This window comes from Montipora foliosa, chromosome 9 (genome assembly GCF_036669935.1).
Source record: "Montipora foliosa isolate CH-2021 chromosome 9, ASM3666993v2, whole genome shotgun sequence".
In the NCBI taxonomy this organism is placed as follows: Eukaryota; Metazoa; Cnidaria; class Anthozoa; order Scleractinia; family Acroporidae; genus Montipora; species Montipora foliosa.
In genome coordinates this window covers 23,027,645-23,049,149 of record NC_090877.1, presented here as the reverse complement: position 1 = coordinate 23,049,149, position 21,505 = coordinate 23,027,645, and the positions used below count along the sequence as shown (strand labels likewise).

At 40.1% G+C, this 21,505-nt stretch overlaps 1 protein-coding gene across 6 annotated transcripts in view; it reads right to left on the bottom strand.

Annotated features, from left to right (window-relative positions):
- Nucleotides 1–1,985: 1,985 nt before the first annotated feature.
- The window catches only part of LOC137972186 (putative RNA-binding protein Luc7-like 2), a 29,964-nt gene continuing 10,444 nt past the window's right edge, over nucleotides 1,986–21,505 (bottom strand). For 3 of the 6 annotated variants that reach the window (XM_068819037.1, XM_068819039.1, XM_068819040.1), the window contains 10 exons: nucleotides 20,943–20,957; nucleotides 20,724–20,822; nucleotides 16,682–16,786; nucleotides 15,860–15,923; nucleotides 10,262–10,341; nucleotides 9,557–9,660; nucleotides 8,843–8,915; nucleotides 7,770–7,915; nucleotides 4,969–5,040; nucleotides 1,986–2,717 (listed from right to left, as the gene is read on the bottom strand). In XM_068819037.1, the coding sequence (XP_068675138.1) occupies nucleotides 2,573–2,717; nucleotides 4,969–5,040; nucleotides 7,770–7,915; nucleotides 8,843–8,915; nucleotides 9,557–9,660; nucleotides 10,262–10,341; nucleotides 15,860–15,923; nucleotides 16,682–16,786; nucleotides 20,724–20,822; nucleotides 20,943–20,957 (903 nt within the window). In that variant the 3' untranslated portion in view covers nucleotides 1,986–2,572. The remainder of the gene's footprint in view (nucleotides 2,718–4,968; nucleotides 5,041–7,769; nucleotides 7,916–8,842; nucleotides 8,916–9,556; nucleotides 9,661–10,261; nucleotides 10,342–15,859; nucleotides 15,924–16,681; nucleotides 16,787–20,723; nucleotides 20,823–20,942; nucleotides 20,958–21,505) is intronic. The other 3 variants (XM_068819041.1, XM_068819038.1, XM_068819042.1) reach the window with 1 other exon arrangement.

Genomic DNA, 21,505 nt, shown 5'->3' with positions numbered 1-21,505 from the left:
CTATAAAGACTGAATAGCCCATTTCCGAGTTGCCGCATGCCTCAGAATCAAAGCGAGTCCTGGTGCACAACCATTCAAATGGAAATGAGTTGCGTATTCTTATGCAAATCAAACTAATTTCCATTTCAATAGTTGAGCACCAAGACTCACTTCGAAACCGAGACTAACAGCAACTCGGAAATGGCCTATTTTGTTTCTTACCACGCTGTTATAAATTTGCCACATTTAATTATGGGATACAATCATCAAAAACTAACTTGGACGCAATTCTAAACTGATTGTGAGCAGGGCCCCCTTTCCCGAACCCTGCGTGTTATTGCCAGAGTTGTTCCAAAATAAGGACTATTTGTTTTCGTTTCGTGGTTTTGCAGTTACTGGTCTCACGTGACTGAAACCCGAATACCTTTGAATTTTTAACACATGCATGCTCAATACGAAATGTCCCTGGATCGATGCCGCTCAGTGGCTAACCCGATTTTCTTTTAGGAAGATCGAAAGACATTCTACTCGCAGGGTTCGAGAAACGGGCCCCTAGTCACAATCAGTTTAGAATTGCGTCGAAGTTATTTATAACAGCTTGGAAAGAAACAAAATTCAGTCTTTCTCGAAAACTAGAATGAGGCAGAAACCTGTGTGACCCATGATTTGAAGTGATTTTTAATACAAATAAGCGCTCTTCACATTAATTCTCTATCCAGACCATTCCACGCTCCATGCCATTCCTAACTTTTTTTTGGGGGATCATTTGCGGTCTAAAATGGGGATAATTTGCATTCCGGGATCATTTGCGGACCCGTACAGGTCCTCTCGCAATTTCGCGCTTTGCTGCTTATGACGTCAACGGTCCGACAAGTTGCCTCTGGAAACGGAGCCGGTTGCCCTTAACAACGACAACACGATTTTAACGTTAAACCTGGTGACCAAACTTAGTTGCGTCTTACTCAACTGATAATCGTATTAGTTGAGTCCTATCGACTAGAGAACAGAACTGTTTTCATTTCCATCTTCCCATTGTATTTGTATAAGATCTGTTTAGTAGCAGAAAACGGAAATGGATCGTTCTTTCCACACCTTTTACCGCCCCCGTTCATTGTTTCATCGGATTAGCGTGCAGGAGATCTGAGTTCTACTCCGGCCGGACTTTTAACTGAGGAGAACGTGCTGCCTTTGTAATTACATCCGCAAATGGCTTCTCGGACAAGTAAGGACTATAAACCGTAGGCCCCGTCTCACGTCCCTTGGTCATCAACTCTGTGGGACGTTTGAGATCCCACACACTATTGGCACGGTGTTCCAGGTGTCCTGGTCTGGCCTAAATGTGTCTACAATTTGTGCTTAAGGCAATTTAGACGCTGGAACGCCTAGACACGCAATAAAGATTGCGATTGATTGAAGCCATCTGTGATTCATTCTTAAAGTGAACGGCAATCTGAGGCCTAAGAAATTGCCCTTTTAAGTTGTCGTTCGCTAAATCTTTCTTACCAATACTACAGGAACATAATAAGGATGTTCATCTTGGGGATGACGGGATCAAGGCACCCAAGGGACTATTTGACGCAAATGACTGCCAAAGAAAAAGTTGGAAGATAATCAGAGTTAATTAATAACATTCTCCCTTTATGTTGTTAGTGGTATAACTTTATTTTCGACACAGATTGACTAGGTAAACGCAACAAGGTTGCCGCCGACCAGATGGAAATCTCACTAAACGTGCGCGCTTTTGCTAACAGTTCCTTTCCCTCCTCTTTCGCGACAACAAACCATTTAGTCTTTCGAAAGACCAGTATAGTCTTCCGTCTCTGTTTCGAAGCCGATGGAAGTACGGCACACAAAGAAAACTAATGGAAACGCGAGCAGGAACGAATTTTAAAATCTAAGACTTCAGTTGGACTCGTTTTAAAAACGAGGCTAAAAGTCCATGAGAATTCTCACGTGCTCTCGACAGTCGCGCTTCACCAAAGTGACTTAATCGACAAATCTAAAAGTTTCGCTAACAAAAAGGCTTTATTTTCCGGTTGACGGACAAAACGTTGGGAAATATCACGACCGTGACTCTACTTTACTTCAAGACAAGTAAGACATTCAATGCACGGTTTTAGAAATTTGTTTGTTGTTCGCTTTCGCAAACCGTTATCGCCTTTATGGCACTCGGTACGTTTATTGCCACCTAAACCAGGGGGTGCAAAAGAGACCAAAATGGCTCCTCAGGTTTCAAGGGGTGGGCATTCTCGACATTAAAACTCTTTTGCAACATACAACTCTCCACACTTTTCCTTACCCTGAAAAAGAATCTGTTCTCGTCTCCCTCGAATTTTTCATACCAGTGACCACAGTTAGGCAATCGATTCAAGGGACGGAAGCGATTCTATGTGATTAATATAGAACTGTAGGTTATCATCTATCAAGCTTTGAAAAAGAACAATGTGAACGTCACTTTAAGCTTCAAATACAACAAAATGCTGAATACAATCTCGGCTTAAAACGAATGAAGTCCAGCTCACAACACAACCTGAGAATGCAAATGGATGGCAATGCGAGCCGTCAATCCGGGCTACAAAGCACCAGGCAGTTCCTAGCTTTTCGATCTGGAGCGCGACCTTGCTTCTCGCGCGGGACTTTTCGAGCGGGATTGTGATCGAGAGCGACGATAAGACATCTTGTTTTTTGAGCGAGATTTGGATACAGAGCGGGATCTGGAACGCGATCTTGACCGGCTCCTGAAAACAGAATGTTGAATCGTGGTGTTACTGGGCATAGTTACTATATTTCTAACCACACTTAACGGAGCTGTTCGAGATAGGTAACGGTTACGGAATAAGACATAATTACACCGTTTATATATTATAGAGTGGTTTTCAATTGAGTGTCGAAGGTAATTAGATAATTACTTTGGTTTATGATTACTTCACTCAGTGATTGGTTCAAAGTTCTCGCGCCATTTTTTCAACCAATCAGAAGTGAAACCAAAACCAATCGTGGCTCGCGTGTGCACATTTTCCCGCGCTTTGTGTCGGCTACGTGTAATTACTTCGAGTTTTGATTGGTTTACTGGATTGTCTCCGACCTTTTTGATTGGCCAAAGTAATTACTTTGGTTTTGGTTTTACGACACTCAATTGAAAACTGCTCTATGGATAGCAATGCTCAGACTAAATGGAGCAATCTGATTGGCTGGTTTTTGGTCGGGGTTTTACGATACGGACCATTACCATGGTAACAGTCGCTTTCCGTATTTTTTCTCTCTCCCGGGAAATCCAAGTGGAGCGAAACAGGACAAGTCTTTAAAAAGCGGAAAGTAATCTTTCCATCACAACAATATACAATTAATCAAGTGAAGCTATGATCCTCGCAGTTATAAACGCAATTTTTGCAATTGCGTTAAGTCCTGAATTTTTCAGGCTTCTTTACGCACTTGCAAAAATTGCGTTTATAACTGCGAGGATCATAGCTTCACTTGATTTCATATCCGCAGTTCATATATGATCCATTTCATATATCATTTCATCGTTTCGGCGTTCAAAGTTTTGAACGGCGAGGGGTCTAAATTTTCGTACCTTTAGCGTGATTCCGCGTGAACGGAACCCATAAATGCACGAATTTTCAACCGGTAGAAAATTCGTGCGGTACGCTGTGAATCGGGCCTAAGTCGCTCTTTTAAACAGAGAGACGCACTATAAAAAGGGTCGCTTTACGCCCTGCTTTTTATTCGAATTCATTCAAGCACAACTGATTAATTATCCAAGATGGTGATCAACAAACAGCAACACAGAGACGGAAGCCCGAAAAGATATTTCTCCCGCTTGAAAAAGGGACTGGGGATTAAAAAAAAAAAAACGACAGATAACATTTTATAACAGATTACGAAGACAATGCCACTGAACGCAAAAATTACCAGTAGCGGAAGACCTAATGAAGTTAAGAGCAGGTTTGTTCACAACGGATAATCCGTTTTAAGAAATTTTTCAGGTCCTTAATCGCTTAGAGAAATCACGCATTGAAAACTCTTAAGACTGGAAGGTAACGGCTCATTGTCGTATCTATCATCATCATCATTAACAGGGCTAAGTTCGCTCCTGACGGAGGAACCCCTCCCTGGAATGATCCCAGATATCTGTCCTTAGCCAATCTCGACCATGCAGGTCCAAGCCGTCTGGTGAGATCATCCCTCCAGCGTGTTTTTGAACTAATTTGAGAGCACTGACTCAGTAAAAGGCTGGTGTACATGTCATTACAAAGGCCGTGCTAACTGGAAAAAGGAGGGCCACGGGCAAAACCTATCGAAATGCCATTAGTCAGACTTGATTAGTAACATTTTATGAGAAACATTCACACAGAGTGAGTTCTAGGGGAATAAAACTTGAGACAGCAAGAGGCGAACACAAGGACCAGGAAGTTCTGTGTATATTTCCGAGAAAGAGAGGAAATTTGTTCCGGTTCAAACCGACGACAACCACACAACACAGGAGTTGGCTCGAGCCGGTGGAAACCAATAAGTCGCGTGATCTTGAAAAAACTAAAGTAGTTCCAAAGTCCCTGCAAGACAGCATTCATAGGGCCATGACAAGATAGTAAAATGACTGGCTTTGAATAGGGAAGATATCGTTGACGTAGCCTGGGACCACGCTCCGCAGTTGGGGTTATGGAGCGAAAATTATGGAGCGAAAGGAACGTGCCGAAAAAAATGGCGACTGAAGCGAGCCGAGTTCCAGTTCCCAGTTCAGCTCGCTTTCCCCGCCATTTTTTTACGCCACCATAAGTCCAAATGCGGAGCCTGGTTCCAGGCCATTGTTGACGTCACCCATTGTCATTAATACGCCAACCAGAGCCCCATTGGCTGTCGAAATAAAAGGTCTTTTGCTCCTGTGGTTGGCAAATTTGAATAACAAAAGCAAAATGTTTGTAAACAGATATGTTCTCTATATTAAGAGAGGGCTGAAGTACCCAAATGAGAAATATACCATTGTCTCACCTTCTTCTCCTTCTTCGCTCCCTACTACGACTTCGACTTCGGCTGCGACTACGGCTGCGCCGGCGACGGCTCCTAAACATAAAAATCACAAATGTTCACTAAAACCTGAAGTGCTTCACACAGCATAAAAACATCAGCGTACGCTGAAAGAAATTCACAAAATCCTTGCTATTATTCCACTGTTTCATCATTCCTAACTATACGGTATATTATTAAGGTGATTCCTCAGTATTGCACTGCGCATCCTGTACTGCGCATATGGTGTGTTACTGTTTACAAATTGGTCAGATTTACATTGTAAATATGGTGTAAGTCGATCATACAAGCTGAAACAGTTCTCAAAACACGTGAGAGAAGCTGTGAATGACCCATACTCTTTGTGAATAAGCGCGCATTCCGAGAACATGGCGAATTTTGTTGTTTCGATCTACAATAATCGAGATAGAAAGGTACGATGGTGGTTTACTTGTAAGCCCCTTACCCAGGGATGTAAATTATGATTTTGAAAACAACGACTCGAGAAACGCTGAGTCGACGTCGTTTTAAGCTGCGTGATTTTCCATAAACTATATAAGAAAGTGCATCTCAAAACACGTACGATGGTGCTTTACTCTTAAGCTCCTTACCCAGGGATGTAAATTATGATCTTGAAAACAACGACTCGAGAAACGCTGAGTCGACGTCGTTTTAAGCTGAGTGATTTTTCCATAAACTATATAAGAAAGTGTTCCATATGCTTTGGTAAAGGTAAAGTCTGCCACAAGCCTAGAAGGCCCACCAGGCCGGCGCTTATCTCCGGTTTCTGTAGCATGAAGCGACTGGGAGTATTTCTACTGCCACCCTGGATGGGATGCTAGTCCATCGCAGGGTTACCCCCGGCATTAGATCCATTTATACACCTGGGTGGAGAGAGGCACCGTGAGAAAACACAACAACGTCCCCGGCCAGGACCCGAACCCGGACCACTCGATCCAGAGTCGAGCGCACTAACCATGAGGCCACCGCGCCTCCATATACTTTAGGCCCGTCTTAAACGTCGCATTTTACATGTGCCGAATGTAACGCGAATGAGCGAGAACAATACATTTTTCTCATTTGCATTAGATTCGGCACATGTAAAATGTGACGTTTAAAACGGACCTTAGACTTTCTACCTATCAGGTGTTTTTCAAGTGTTACTTTAAAACCCTCTCGTTAAGCTACTGCAAAATGTACCCTGAGACGATGAAATACCGCGCGTGTTTAGTATCAGTACAGGCATCAATGGGGTAAGATTGGCCCATTATATCTCTTAAGCAAGCATGGTCACTTATCTTTTTCATTGTAGTTCTCAAAGCAGGGATTAGTAGGGAACATTCAGGGAAAGTTTCCAGAAAATCGTTAGACAACTTTTTTTTTTCTGAGGAATCACCTTAAACATTTGGTTGACTGAACATGTTGGTCCAAACTTAGGGCGCGTTCTATTGACCGTATTCCGGAATAGGAATAAATGGAATAGAAGTTAGAAATCTTCGTTTTTGCGGGGATTCACATTAATATTGTCAAACATCTGCTAAAATGCTATTTTAAACACAGCTTTGTTATTCTTGTTGCTGCAAAACGCCATACATAGTGTTTTAAATCATCACTCCACGTTGTCTGGAATAGGGTCAAGCGAAAAGCCATTAATAATTTATGACGGAAAAAAGCCTATCAGGTCACCGATAAAACGTAACGTGCAGGTATGGGCTTTGTACCTGATTAAACACTTCTCTTTGGTATATAAACCACACTAATAAGGCACAGTTTGTTTTTCTTGTGTGCTAATGTTCTCCTCTCACAATTTGAACCTTTGCTTGGATTCCAGAGGGACACGTTTTTCTTGGAATGTTTTTGAAGCCGTTCAAAAAACTCGCAGCACGTGTTTTAGCGGGCCTAAAAACACTACTTAAAAATGATTTAAGGCGGTTCGTTTAGCTTGACTCTCTATAAACAACAATTTTGGGTCGAATCCTACATCTTTTTGCTGCAAGGATCCCAAAAGTGTGACTCACTTAAAAGTAATTCACTTTTTTTTAATGTTCACACACTATGTCATTCAATGCCACGAAAAGCTATCTTCGGTTATTGATTGCATAGTCTATACGCATGATTGGAAGCAAAGTGAATTAATCGAAAGGTAGAATTAACCCTGGCACTTAGAGCGGTTTTCAAATGAGTGTCGTAAAACCAAAACCAAAGTAATTACTTTGGCCAATCAAAAAGGATGGAGACAATCCAGTAAATCAATCAAAACTCGAATTAATTACACGTAGCCGACTCAAAGCGCGGGAAAATGTGGACGTGCGAGCCACGATTGGTTTCGGTTTTTACTTCTGATTGGTTGAAAAAGTGGCGCGAGAACTTTGAACCAATCACTGAGTGAAGAAATCATAAACCAAATCAATTTGCTAATTACTTTCGACACTCAATTGAAAACCAATCTATCTGAACAATTTGAGCAATTGTCTCTAATTAAAGACACCTGAAAGATTCAGGTGGCTTCAACGGGATTCGAACCCATGACCTCTGCGATGCCGGTGCAATGCTCTGTCAACTGCGCTATGAAGACACTCAGTTGGCAGCAGGTCCATTTGTTAGGCTCATGTATTCCCGTGAAAGGACTCAAGAAACGAAAGAAATGTATATATAAAAAGACACTTGTCAAGTTCAGTGCGAGCATCACTTCTACCTGTCGTCCATAACCCGCACTTCAAATAAATACCCAGCGATTCATTCAAAGTGAATTAATCAAAGGTGGTCACACCCTTGCTGTATCTTACCGTTCCCGTTCTCTTTCTCTTTCTCTCTCCCTTTCTCTCATTCTTTTCTCTCGTTCCTGCCTTTCTTGTGCTCTTTCACGTTCCCGCTCCTCGCGTCGCCGCATGCGTTCCAATTCTCTGTCAGCACGCTTTTTCGCCACTAAATCCTGAGAAAGCAAAAGATTGGAATTGGTGAAACATGGACGATTAACAGCTTAGAAGCCTGGCCTCCAGTTCAGCATTTTTCTCCTCGGACTAAGGTCTCACCTACCACCCCTCCCAAATTAAAAAAAAATGGACTGTTTGAAACTGGCTCCCCTACCATAGACGGACTTCAAACGAAAGGAGCGCTATAGTATTAGAAGTCCGAATCTCGGTCCAAATTGTCGTCCGACAGCACTGCACAGTAAACGTATCAGCATTTTGATGCCCCATTTTATTTTACCCATGAATGAAATGAAACTGAATAGGCCCGAGTCCGATTACAAGACATCTGCCGAAGAGCTACTTTTACTCTTGGAAAAGTCACCACGTCCAATCAACCACCATAGCACGAGGTTTTAATTTCAAAAGATGAATCAAACGTCAACAATGCGAGGCTAACTGATCAAACGATCAAATTGAACCGCATTCTCGTCACCAGAGCCTCGGGTCGACCCAAGGCTCTGGGAAACTCTGCGTAGCAGAACATGCGCCGTAGGGTTCTTACAGCCAAAAATTGGTTATTTGAGCCTCACGGCGCCTGCTCACTCCTCGTGCTAACACGAATGCACCAATTACAGACGCTTTTGATTGTTCTTCACGAAAACCAATGAGAAGACACTTTGTTTCAGGGTTCCCCAGAGCTCTTCTCTCCCTCAGTCAAGAGAAGAGCTCTGGGGTCGAGATTGATTGAACCGTAAAGACAAGCCTCTAGCTGAGAAAGTCTATCAAAATCGCCTTATATACTATCCAAGTTAAGACGATAATGAGATGTACAGTATACGTTCATGAACATTTAAAAGCAAATTAAAATCAAATGCATAGCAGTGCGAGAGACGAAAAACATTTGCATACAGCTTGGTTTTGACATTCTAAAACCAGGAACAGGATACCTGAAGTTCTTGAAGCCTGTCACGAATCTTGATAAAACCCATGTGAAGTTTCCCACCAAAATGATCAGCCAGTCTGATTGAATAAGAACACAAAGATCAGGTAATAATGCTAACAAAAATGATAGTTATGAACGTACAATGGTGTAGACATGAAATAATAATTCTAACCTTACAATATTGTGGCAGAAGTACCATTGGCAATACTATTGTTGCACTTTACTTCTGACATAGATGTAGTAAAACATTAACTCAGAGCCTCGTAAAATCAAAGCTGAAACTACTAATGACACATTCTTTCGTGTTACTTGCCATGGTGGATAACAATTTCAGAGAGATTTTCTGTGGAGATGAAGTGTTGCTATTAAACTTAACCCCTATGCCCCAAGAGCTTGTTTTAAGCCTAAGTTGCACATGGAGGTTGGACGCCCAGGAATGTGGGAGGGTGGAAACGACGACCCCAAAACCAAGTAGGTAGAACACACAAGGGCCTCCCCAACCCACAACCCAGCCACGAGGCTATTTAACAGCATAAAAGTACCAACATAAACATACTAAGACAGGCGAAAATTGTATTTTATCCACGTTACAGATTTTTCTTGTGAAGCAAAACAAATTGTTTTCCATTCCCCACAGAATGCTTTCATACATGTACATGTAAAAGACAACATAACCTCAAAAGTAATACTCATAAGGCTTTTCCTTTGACGATTTTACCTGCGGTCATTGTCATACAAGCTGAGGTAAGCAGCACACACTTCACAGACCCTCAGCTTTTGCTGCTGGAGCGAAGATGAAGGAAGACTCTCACGGTATATATCCTGCACAAAAGAAAAATAGGCACAGAAGATTACGCAAAAAAACAACAACAACAACAAAACAAAAAATTGATAGTTTGTAAATGTGATACAGATCTGATGCGAATATTCGAATATTGTATATGAATGACTCATTAAACGTCAGCATTTAAGTGTTCATGTACACAAGGTATTTTTGGTGATTCAAGGCAATTCAACAGGGAAAATCGAAGGAAACGATTATGTAAATAAAAACAAATCTGTATCAGATATACAGATATTGATTAATACAACATTTTTTTTTCCATAATGAATTATAATTCACTAAATTAGATTTACTAGATAATTTATTGCTGTTGGGTTGGACTAAGAGTGAAATGTTAAGTTTCTTCTTGCAGTTCTCATCAAGCCATGGCAATACAAAAGATGACGAATGTATCGTTCATAACTAGCTGTATGGTTTGCAACATACTGCTCTTAATGTACATGTATTAATTTCAAAGAAAATGGTAAAGTGAGATACTACTTTGTAATGCTTCACTGCTCCTCTTGAAAGGGTTAGTAGACTAAGTGTAGTAGTTTAAAGAACTGTGATTAAATGGGGGTATAACTGTTTTTTTAATACCTCAGCCATCCTTTTCTTTGTTTTCAAGTCTTCTACTTCCTTCATAAGTTCGATAGATTCATCCACTTTACCCTCAGCCCCTGAAAGAAAAAAAAAACATTAAAGTAAACACGAAGAAAAATTCTTTGGCATGGTTATAAATAGTTCAGAAGTCTTCAGAAAGAATCACCGATTACTGGTATTATTTTGGGAGTGCTTTATTCCTTCAAAGATAGTTGGTATACTAATGCCATTAAAATACCAGGTATAAACAAATGAGGCGAACAAAATTAATCCTACATGGAAGAAGCGAAAAAGGACAAGACAAAGGAGGACTCATAATGCAATGCTGGTGTCAGATAACCTGCTTATTTCTGAACTATAAGAAATCTTCTTGCTATATCAAACAGAAATCTCTCTTGGCAACAAGAACCAGACTGAGAACTGGATGTCAGGTACCAATGCTGGGCATCAATTCTTTTTTATCTACAGTAATCTTCCACACAGGCTTTTAGCCAGGATTTGAGAAGTACACATAGGCGTCCACTAATTTTAATCAAGACAAGGGCCCCAGCCCCTATCCCTTAAAGGGTTCTGGGGGCATGCTCCCCCACAAAAGAATTATGCATCTTGGGTGCCATTTCCGAGTTTTTAGTGCCTAGAGGAAAATAAAATAGACGATGAATACATGTTGAAAAATTTGCAACTTTCCAAGCCCAGTTGATCTCTCAAGCAAGGCAGTCAAAATCAAGATGTCAAAGAAAACCAATATTATAAAATTAATTTTGCCACCAAAAAGTGGACACCCGGATTCCAGTCTGGCAAAAGGAAAGGAAAGGAAAGGAAGTTTATTTAAATGTCTATTCTTTTAGCGCTGGAGCACTAATTGGGGACACTGTAAACTGAAATCAATGCAAATCAAATCAAACGTTGGTTTTTGAGGAGAGGAGACAAACGGAGTATCTGCAGAAAAGCCTCTCGATGCAGAGTAGAGACCCAACAACTCGACCCAGATGATGAGAATCAAACCAGGTCCACATAGGAGGGAGGCGAGTGCTCTCACCACTGCGCCATCCCTGCACCACAGGGGAAATAAAGTGGTAATAATTCATTTCTCTCTACTAAAACATGTCCCCTACAGTGCAAATTAAGGCATACAGCTAGTACCACTTACTGATTAACAGTACAGAGCTGCTCATTTCATATCGGAGTCCATTAGTTTCTTTAGCAAGGTGCTCGATAGAAAATTGCCATGGCTGGAACCAACCCACAGGGCCACATAAAGTTCAACTGTCAGCCAAATGCAAAATTTCAGCCAATTTTGAGCAAAACTGAGAAATGGCCTGTAACGTTTATGCACCCAGCCCTTCAACAGATGGTTTTCAATCATGTGATGAGATGGCCAAGTTTGTGCACAAAACAATAGCAAATTACGGCTCACGTTTTGCATTATAATAGAGCCAAATTCCCAAAGACTGTTTTCTCTATAATTATTCTGTACACCAACATGGCAGCTGTGACGTCAGGTGAAAACCATATGTGTACATTTGTGTAGAATGCCATCATGCACTTTGCATATGTACAATACAATCAGAAACCCATAAGGGTTGAAACGTGTAACGCGCGTTCACAGCTTCCGAACATTCAGTGCGAACTGATTGGTTGAATGTTCAGTGCTAAGTACCATATTTGGAAACCCCTCGCTGTTGTTGTTCCAAATATGGTACTTAACAAATTGAATATTCAGAAGCTTGTTTCCCAGCACACAAGGGGCCGTTACACGTTTCAACCCTTATGGGTTTCTGATACAATACAATACATACTTAATTGACCGCTCCCCATAGGGGCTTTTCAGGGCCAATGAAACACAATGAACGAAACGACAGAACACAACAACAACAACTGTTCAGAATCCCAACTGGCCGGAGGTAAAACCAGTTGGCTATTTACAAGTGCAGCGGGGAAGTTGAACCTGGGAATACCAGGAACAAATTCAACGAGTGATTAGAACAGGTCTTGAACCCGGGATATCCGGATTTCAAGCCAAGCGCCCTATCCACTGGGTCACACTGCCTCCACTATGTAACCTTGCACCTTATTGTTATACCGCACCTTGCATATTATATTAAGCCTTGTGTTTGCTAGTTTGTAATGTATAAAATAATAGTGCAACCTGTATTCAAGGGTGCTGGTCGCCACTCGCATTAAATGTTACTGGTAAAAATGTTCTGAGTCCATGTTGTAGCCACAGCAACCCACATTATTTTTTCCATGCCAACTAGCTCCTGTAACAATACTGTTTGATTTGAATGGGAGCAGGGCTGGCGCAGTGGTGAGAGCACTTACCTCCGAATTCAATTCCCAGACCCCCATGTCATATGTGGGTTGAGTTTGTTAGCTCTCTTCCCTGCTCCGAGAGATTTTCCTCTAGGTACAATGTACTCCGGTGTTCCCCTCTCCACAAAAACCAATATTTGATTTGAATTGAGTAAAATTCATTAGTGCTCTAGTGCTAAATCCATTGACACTTAAATAAAGTTGTTGTTATCATCATCATCATCATCATCATCATCATCATCATCACCATCAAATTTACAACCTCTGTTCCTCAATTTGTTTATAAGCTATAAGAAACAGAGGAATGTTACAAGTCCTCACCACAATAATAATGGACAATGAGCATGTAGGGGGAAAACTCTATCCATATCAATGTAGGAATGAGTACCAAGGCTGTTGCCTAACAGGAGCCCGGTAGCCTGGGGCTCCCAAAGAATAGCTCTGGGCACCTTAATTTTTCACAAGAACACCTTTCACTTCATATGTTGGGCTCCTAAGTTCTCAGCCTTTAGCTCTGAGGGCCCCTTTCAAATTTTCTTAGGCAGCAGCCTTGAGTACGTATATGTTATTAGATGTTTTGGTGTGTAATATCGCTGAGTATTTTTATGGCTTGTGCTGTATTTTGATGAGCCCGCTAGGGCAAGTCAAAATACAAACAATGCGTACAAATACTCAGCGATACTACATACCATAACATCAAATATATGGCATCTGATCCCCGCCAAAATTAACTCAAGTAATTTTTGTTTGTTCAACTAAATTGTGCTCTGTTAATTTCTGTGTTTATGCATTAAATTTTACGAAGCTCTCCAAATTGGGTTCCATCAAATTCTATTTACAAAGACTAAATTCAGTACCATAAAATTCCGTTCGGTAAAACAGATTTCAGCAATACCAAATCCCATTTAATAAGGGTAAATTCCGCAATCCCAAATTCCATTCCATAACTCCAAATTCGGCGATATCAAATTCGGTTTCTACCTAACATTCCATGCCTAATCCTGTCTATCACTGCACACACAAAAATGCAAATCCTGCAGCTTCAAATCCTGGTACCCAGTACTGTCAGAGAATGGCAGGTTACATAGCATCATAATTTAATTCCCGCTGAAAATTAAATAAAATGAAACCATGTTGCCTCGCAGTGATGAGCGCAAATTTCTATTGCTTTGAGAAGCCTGAAAAATTTTTAGGACTTCAACGGGATTTGAACCCGCGACCTCGCGATACCGGTGCGATGCTCTAACCAACTGAGCTATGAAGCCACTGACGTTGGGAGCTGGTCACTTCTGAGTTCACAACTTCCCGTGATAAGTAATTATGAGTGAAAGATATATATGAAATACATCATATATTATTGCACTGCATTGAAATAAATGAAACCATGTTGCCTTGCAGTGAGGAGCGCAAATTTCTATTGCGTCGAGCATCGCACTGGTATCGTGAGGTCGCAGGTTCAAATCCTGTTGAAGTCCTGAAAAATTTTCAGGCTTCTCGACGCAATAGAAATTTGCGCTCATCACTGCGAGGCAACATCGTTTCATTTTGATTTCATACGCGCAGTGCAATAATATATGATGTATTTCATATATATCTTTCACTAATAATTACTTATCACGGGAAGTTGTGAACTCAGAAGTGACCAGCTCCCAACGTCAGTGGCTTCATAGCTCAGTTGGTTAGAGCATCGCACCGGTATCGCGACGTTGCGGGTTCAAATCCCGTTGAAGTCCTGAAAATTTTTCAGGCTTCTCGACGCAATAGAAATTTGCGCTCATCACTGCGAGGCAACATGGTTTCATTTGATTTCATACCCGCAGTGCAATAATATATGATGTATATATATCTTTCAGTGAAAATCAAATATTTTAGACAAAATGGAGGATCAACAATGTGAAGAACCAGTTGTATTCATTCGTTGGTTGTTATCACGTCTTATAAGAGAGCTTGAAAATTGTAACGGTCGATCAGACCATGTTGATAACGTTTTATATCATATTGGCTGGCTGTATAATTGTCTAGTCCATTATGTGGGACCCAACGATTCTGTCAGTAATCAGCTCGTCAATCTCGTCCGAGACACTAAGGGCCCGTTCGATTGACCCTATTCCGGAATAAGAATATGTGGAGTGATGATTAAAACGGTATGTTTGACGCGTTTCGAAGCAGCAAGGATAATAAAAATATGTTTAAAATAGCATTTTAGCAGATGTTTCACATTTTTAGTTTGAATCTCCGTAAAAGTGAAGGATTCCTAACTTATATTCCATGTATTCCTATTCCGGAATATGGTCAATCGAACGCACCCTAAGGATCTACTGCAGATGTTTCTTGCGCAGAATGAACGCCCTGTCTCCTACAGAACTGAGCAGGTATCCCATGAAGTCGCGAATGACCCAAATTTGACGTATCAAGAGAGCAGCTAGAGTTGTTGTTGGAAAGAGGGATCTCTGTTACAGACATAGCACAAATTCTTGGACTCAGCATGTGGCCAGTCAATACGATATAAAATGCTATCAACATGGTCTGATCAACTATTACAATTTTCAAGCTCTCTTAACAACCGACGAATGAATACAACTGGTTTTGTTTAAAATATCTAATTTTCGGCGGGAAATAAATTATGATGCTATGTAACCTGCCATTCTCTGACAGTACTGGGTACCAGGATTTGAAGCTGCAGGATTTGCATTTTTGAGTATGCAGTGACAGACGGGATTAGGCATCGTATGGTTGGTAGAAACCGAATTTGATATTGCCTAATTTGCAGTTATGGAATGGAATTTGGGGTTGCTGAATTTTCTCTTATGAAATAGGATTTGGTATTGCTCAAATCTGTTTTACCAAACAGAATTTTAGGGTACTGAATTAAGTCTTTGTAAATAGAATTTGATGGAACCGAATCTGGAGAGCTTCGTAAAATTTAGTGCATAAATACAGTTAACAGAGCACAGTTTAGTTGAACAAACAAAAATTACTTGAGTTTATTTTTGCGGGGATCACACGCCATACAAATAAGCTATGTATTATCCAACTTTTTTTTGCACTTAATTCTTAGCAAATGAATTGTAAACAACCGCAAACAGATTTGTACGTGTGCAGGGCAACATCAGCAACTAAACTAGTCAAACCGGTTCTCTACTGTACAATAACCAAGTACATGCAAATAACTAACTGCACAATATCGTGGAATATTTGTACTCGTTTCGTGCGTTTTTTTCGATAACTAATACAGTTGGATAATAAATTACGATCTTCTTGCAACATCTTACATGTACATACCGACAGCTTCAGCTTCAGCTAGCTTTTTGCCAATCTGCTCTGCCAAGTCATGAACAGCTTGAGCCTTAAAAAAAGGTTTAATTTAAAGTATTACTGATTGTAGTGCAACAGACTAAATGTAGGGTGAAATCAATAAAATTCACTCTTCCATGCATGTTGACAATAATTTTTTTTTAGAAAAAGACCCCTTGACACTTGAGTCTGTTTTCACAAGAAACAAGTTATCCTCATTTTATGCAATAAGCTTACAGGGTATCTGTTGATGTTTAGTTAAACAGAGTTTAATTTCAGGGTTTGTGGGTGATCATGGAGATTTAAAGATTTTCTTCTAAAATTTTATGGAAGGGTAAATAGATGCCGCTTATCTACTGATGTTTACAGTTATAGCGGAGCTCCAGTGGAGCACCATGGGTAAGAAATTTTGGGAAATTCACCAATGCGAGAAATTTTGGTTATGATGTCACCTACATACAGACTGTCGGGGTGGAGGTGGGGAGGAAAGACGGCCTTTGGGGATGGAAGTTTCTGGGAAAGTTTCCTTGGCTGGAAATCGCATGGCCAGCTTTGCATTTGACAAGCCATGTGTTTTTCTGGCGGGAAACCACATTGTCTGTTGTCGGTTTTTATGCTCAATCAAAGCCAGTTTAGCTAAACAATTTGCGTCCGTTTGAAAAACGCTGAGATCTTAGTCCAAAGACTGCAAACAACCGTCGCCGTCGCTGTCGTTAATTTGCAATGACCCAAGCTTTTAGAGTGGACCAGGGTTTTTTCAAGACCTTTAAATGTAGATACCAGAGACTACAAAACATTTAACAAACTAACCTCTGGGACCTTATCATGGTCATCTTGTGTTTCTTCAAGCCTTTTCTTTGCAATCTGAATTTTTCTATCACAATCCTTGATGAATGACTGAAGGTGTTCCATTTGCTAGTAAACAATATCCAGAATTAGTTACAGTAAGATTGAAAGAGTGAGAGCTTGAAAATAATAAAAATAATATTACACACACAAATGAATGTACACAGAAAGCAATTCTCAACGTAAATGGAATACTCTGATTGGCTGGTTTTCAGTCGGGCCATTACCATTACCATGGAAACGGTCTGTTTCACCATTTTTTCCTCTCTCCAAGAGAATCAAGTTGAGCGAAACGGAAAAAAGTTTTCAAAAGGGGAATTAAATTTTTCATTAGAGCAGTACAATAATTGTAGCAAGAGGAATCTTGTTTTACACATTAAGGATACAGGTTAAGTTTGCTAATGGACGACAAAGATTATGAATATTCACCAAGTGGGGAAGCGTGCGATCGGTCAAAGAAACAATGCCATTATAATAAATAACTTACTAACCTCACTTGCTCAGGACCGTATTGGGGAATATTGGCCCTCGGTTTTTGTACGGACCTCGTTGTGCTCGGTCTGTGCTGCACAACCATGGGCCAATATTCCCCAGTACAGCCCTCACACTTCGTTAGTAAGAGGTTGGTGATCAATCGTCTGCATTCTAGAGAATGAAAATGCTTGGGGTACAGTACCATGCAAAAGTAAGTTGGAAGTCTCTACTGGAAACTAAATCTGCTATCCTCTATGTTTTCAAGAATTGAGGATCGAGCTTTGAGATCCAGAAAATTTTTTTCAAGTATCTCAATCAGGCATTTCCAGGTGAAACATAACTTCTTGAAAGTGAAACAACAGCATCAAACAAAAGCTTTTGACACGTGGCCTCCTTACATGTATTTTCAGACATACATGTACAGAATCAAAATATTTTCCACAATCACTTCAGTCTACCGTATGCGCAATTTTTTTTATCACCGCCCATGGTTTCAGTGTTTACAACTGCAGAATTACCAGGATACTATTGATAAACACCCTTCAACCAAACATACCAAATGTAAGCAAACTCAAGTCGGAAAGTTACATGATACTAAATTTTGTGAAGACATTTTAATTTACCGTATTAACTTATGTATAAGTCAACCCCTATTTTCAAGGCCTTAAAACTGATTTTTCTTCATTTCTGGCTAAAAATCTGAAATTAAAATCAACAGAATTGTTTCTAAAAGTTAATGTCACATTTGTGAGAATTCTTAATTGCAGTTGCAGCTGATTAAAAATAACTACCGTAAATTAAGTTTATCAGCTTTTAATTTGCAACATGACATGCAATGACACAAGTATCTCAGTTTACTTGAGGAAGTTTTTTTTCCATGCTTATAATTGTGAGCCATGTTGAAAATTAAATCTTTCTATTTGAAATTAACCTTAATTTTAATTAATAAACCTCTTAATGTCAGGCTTCGTACACTTTTTCAGACCAAAAATGCAAGAACTTTTCAAGGACTTGCAAGGGCCAAAATTTGAAATTTCAAGGACCTCTTTTTTATTTTACGTCGAAAGAATTTACCCATGGAAATAGTCTGACAGCCAATTCTTGCTCCTTTTCCATAACGTACATGCGTGAAAATAATGCAAACTCACTCATAACCATTCTCGACCCACAGCTTGTCATGTTTGTATGACATGGCTTGAGAGCGTAATTATTTTTACTAAGTTTTCAAAGTTTAAAAATGTGGGTCAGAAAAAAATTCAAGGACTTTCAAGGAGCAGGAATGAAGAGCAGAGATTTTCAAGGACTTTCAAGGCCATGAAAATGTAGCCTCAAAACTCAAGGGTTTTCAAGGGTTTTCAAGTCGTGTACGAACCCTGTAACATTGATATACCATAGAAAGGAGATTTGGTAGATAGAAAGAACACCAGAGTTTCGAAAAATAGCTTGATAAATAACCTGCTATCTTGGAAAACTTTTGCCAGGTTACTAAGCTACTGAGATTGTTCGCAGTGAAGTGAAGTGAAACAAATATCAGTCCGCTCTACTATAAAATGCCCGATCTACGTACCATAGTCTAAGAGGCATGTCCAGAGGATTGCATTTAACCCAATTACATTTAATTACTCCAAACTTTCCTGTTGACAACGAAATGCCCAGCTGAGCTCATCAAACACAAATAAAATCAGAACTTGTTTTGTAAAGTAAGCTTTTATGCAGATTGTCATAAGCAATTGTTATTCTAATTATCTCATACTTCTAGGGCTACCAAACTGGCTCTATCTGTATCACTGGAGTACGAGTCAAGGGCAATTTTTTGGGCTGAATTTTATGTCACAAAAGGTTGACTTATACACGAGTAAATACAGTATCTCCAACTGATTCTTGCATTGTTCTAAGTTCAGCTGCCTTGAGTATTCTAAAGTAGTGAGGGTACCGGTAGTTAAGACAGCTTGTGAGATAAAACAAAACAGTCATTGACTTTAACCGCAATCGTGCGGCATATCTTAATTATAAACAACAAAACAAAGGTCATGAGGTCATGCGCACAACTTTTTTTGTGAACTGATGGTAAAACTCATTCCATATAAGTTTTGGGGCATAAACTGCAAAATAAGTACTGTGCCCAACTACTGTAGATTCTGTGTGAATTTCCGTGATCAATACATGGCAGAGGGCTAATTATATATTCAAGTTAAAATCAACAACGAGGGGCACAAAGGGACCGATAAATACCTTGAAACTTACAATGCTAAGTAAACACATTTTTTCAAAAGCACATGGATGCGGAATAAAAAGGCAAAGGAATTGAACGAGGAAACTTACATGTCCCGTCAAAAAAAATTATGGAAACCTACAGTAAGTTAAAATGTGTAAAATAGACCTGAAGAGACGTGTGGAAAATTAATCATGTGAAAAATCCTTTGTTTTCTCCACTCTAGAGTCTCAAAAAATGGTCTTGAAAACTTCTTATAACCCCCAAAACTTTTTTGGCCCAGATGAACCTTTGTATCATGCTGAGCAAAATGGCACAAAAATTTTTGTTTTTGGTCAAAACTGCAATTTTCTATGAATTAAAAAAAAACATGTTTTTTTCTGCCCCAAGACTGGGGGAAAGGAAGACAGGTGCTAGTGCCGTAAAACCCAGACTTCCGCAACAGGGCAAACGAAGGAAAAGCAGAACACAGACAACAAAAGTGAAAGATGTAGTATTTGAAGACAGGTGTTATTTGGTTGACATTTGTTAAGAGTACTGACATTTATTAAATGGCCTCAAACAAGTTCAGTCTGGTTTCCAGTTCAGATTTGGAGGTCTCCGAAACAGAAGATTACGAGTTACAAGTTGAAGGCTCACCAAAACTCAAGCAATCAAGCCACAGATGTGGAAGAAACGCATAGGCATCCTGACGAGCCGCTAGCAGATGCAAAATGGCTAGTGTGACAGTACAGTGTGTATACGAGGAAGAAAGAAGGCCACAGGAAAAAAAGGCCTTCGATGGAGCAGTTTGAACATTGCAACAGTCAAAGATGACACATCTCTCAGGCATTTTTTCTGCCCTAACCGAAGCCAAAATCACAACGATTGAAGTCTGGGTTTTACACCACAATTTACACTCAGCCCATGCCCTTTCGGTGAATTCTGCACCTTTCCAAACCTTGATTTTTTTGCCACTTTGAAAAGTCATAGAAAATTCCAGTTTTGCCCCAAAACAACAATTTTTGCACCATTTTGCTCGGCATGATGCAAAGATACACTGTACATCTGGGCACAAAAAAGAATATGGGGGTTATAGGCACTGTAAAAGCCCTTGAGAATTTCTTGAAACTCGACTCAAGCCTCTATGCTCTATCTACGACCTTTTCAAGAATTGAGGATTGAGTTTCACAGATCGAGGTTTGAGGGACTGTCAACTTACTTTTACATGGTACTGTAATAAGTAAAAATAACATGCACTAATTATGTACAATGCAAGTATAAAAGGCAGAGGAAAAAGTAGGTATCATCTACACACACAGACTTTATACATGTACTTACATCTACATCATAACCAAAGTCTCTGTTCTTAGAAGCAAGTTCAAAGTCTGCCTTGAGGGCTGCCTCGTGAATCTTGTTGCAAGGACCAAGATCCATTTTCTAGGAGAGAAAACAGCTAATACATGTAACAAAAGGAAAGTAGCTAGATTGTCATGTACAGTGCAAAATTGACTGCTTAACAGACGGAAACTTTTGACTTCTGTACACTTTTAAACTTACAGTTTTGAAGATCCACTGCTCTTCATTGAATTTTGAATAGCATGAAAGGGACACAACAAGATTTGGTCAAGGAAAAGAATGAAAGGATCTCTTCTTCTGCTAGATACTTCATTGAGTAATGAAAGGGAACTAGCGAGTGTGCATGGAAATGAATAATCAGAACAAGTCCTTAAAAAGAAGTAAAGCACTCTTGAACATAATATAAAGGGGAAAAATGACCTGCAATAGGCAAGTACAAGCACAGTGTGTACAATACTCGATCAATACAATAAAGACAACAACCCAACAACCCCCCCCCCCCCCCCCCCTCCCAAACAGGGGCTTTTCAGGGCCAATGAAATACAAAGAATGAAACAACAACAGTTAAGAATCCCAACCGGCCAGAGGCAAACCAGTAACAGTTATGTAGCTGTTAGGCAAGTGCAGCTGAGAAGTTGAACCAGGGACCACCTGGATCATATTCAATGAGTGGTCAAAATGGGCCTTGAACCCGGAATCTCCAGATCTTGAGGCAAGCACCCTAACCACTGGGACACACCACCTTTGCTCCTCTTTGGTTCGCT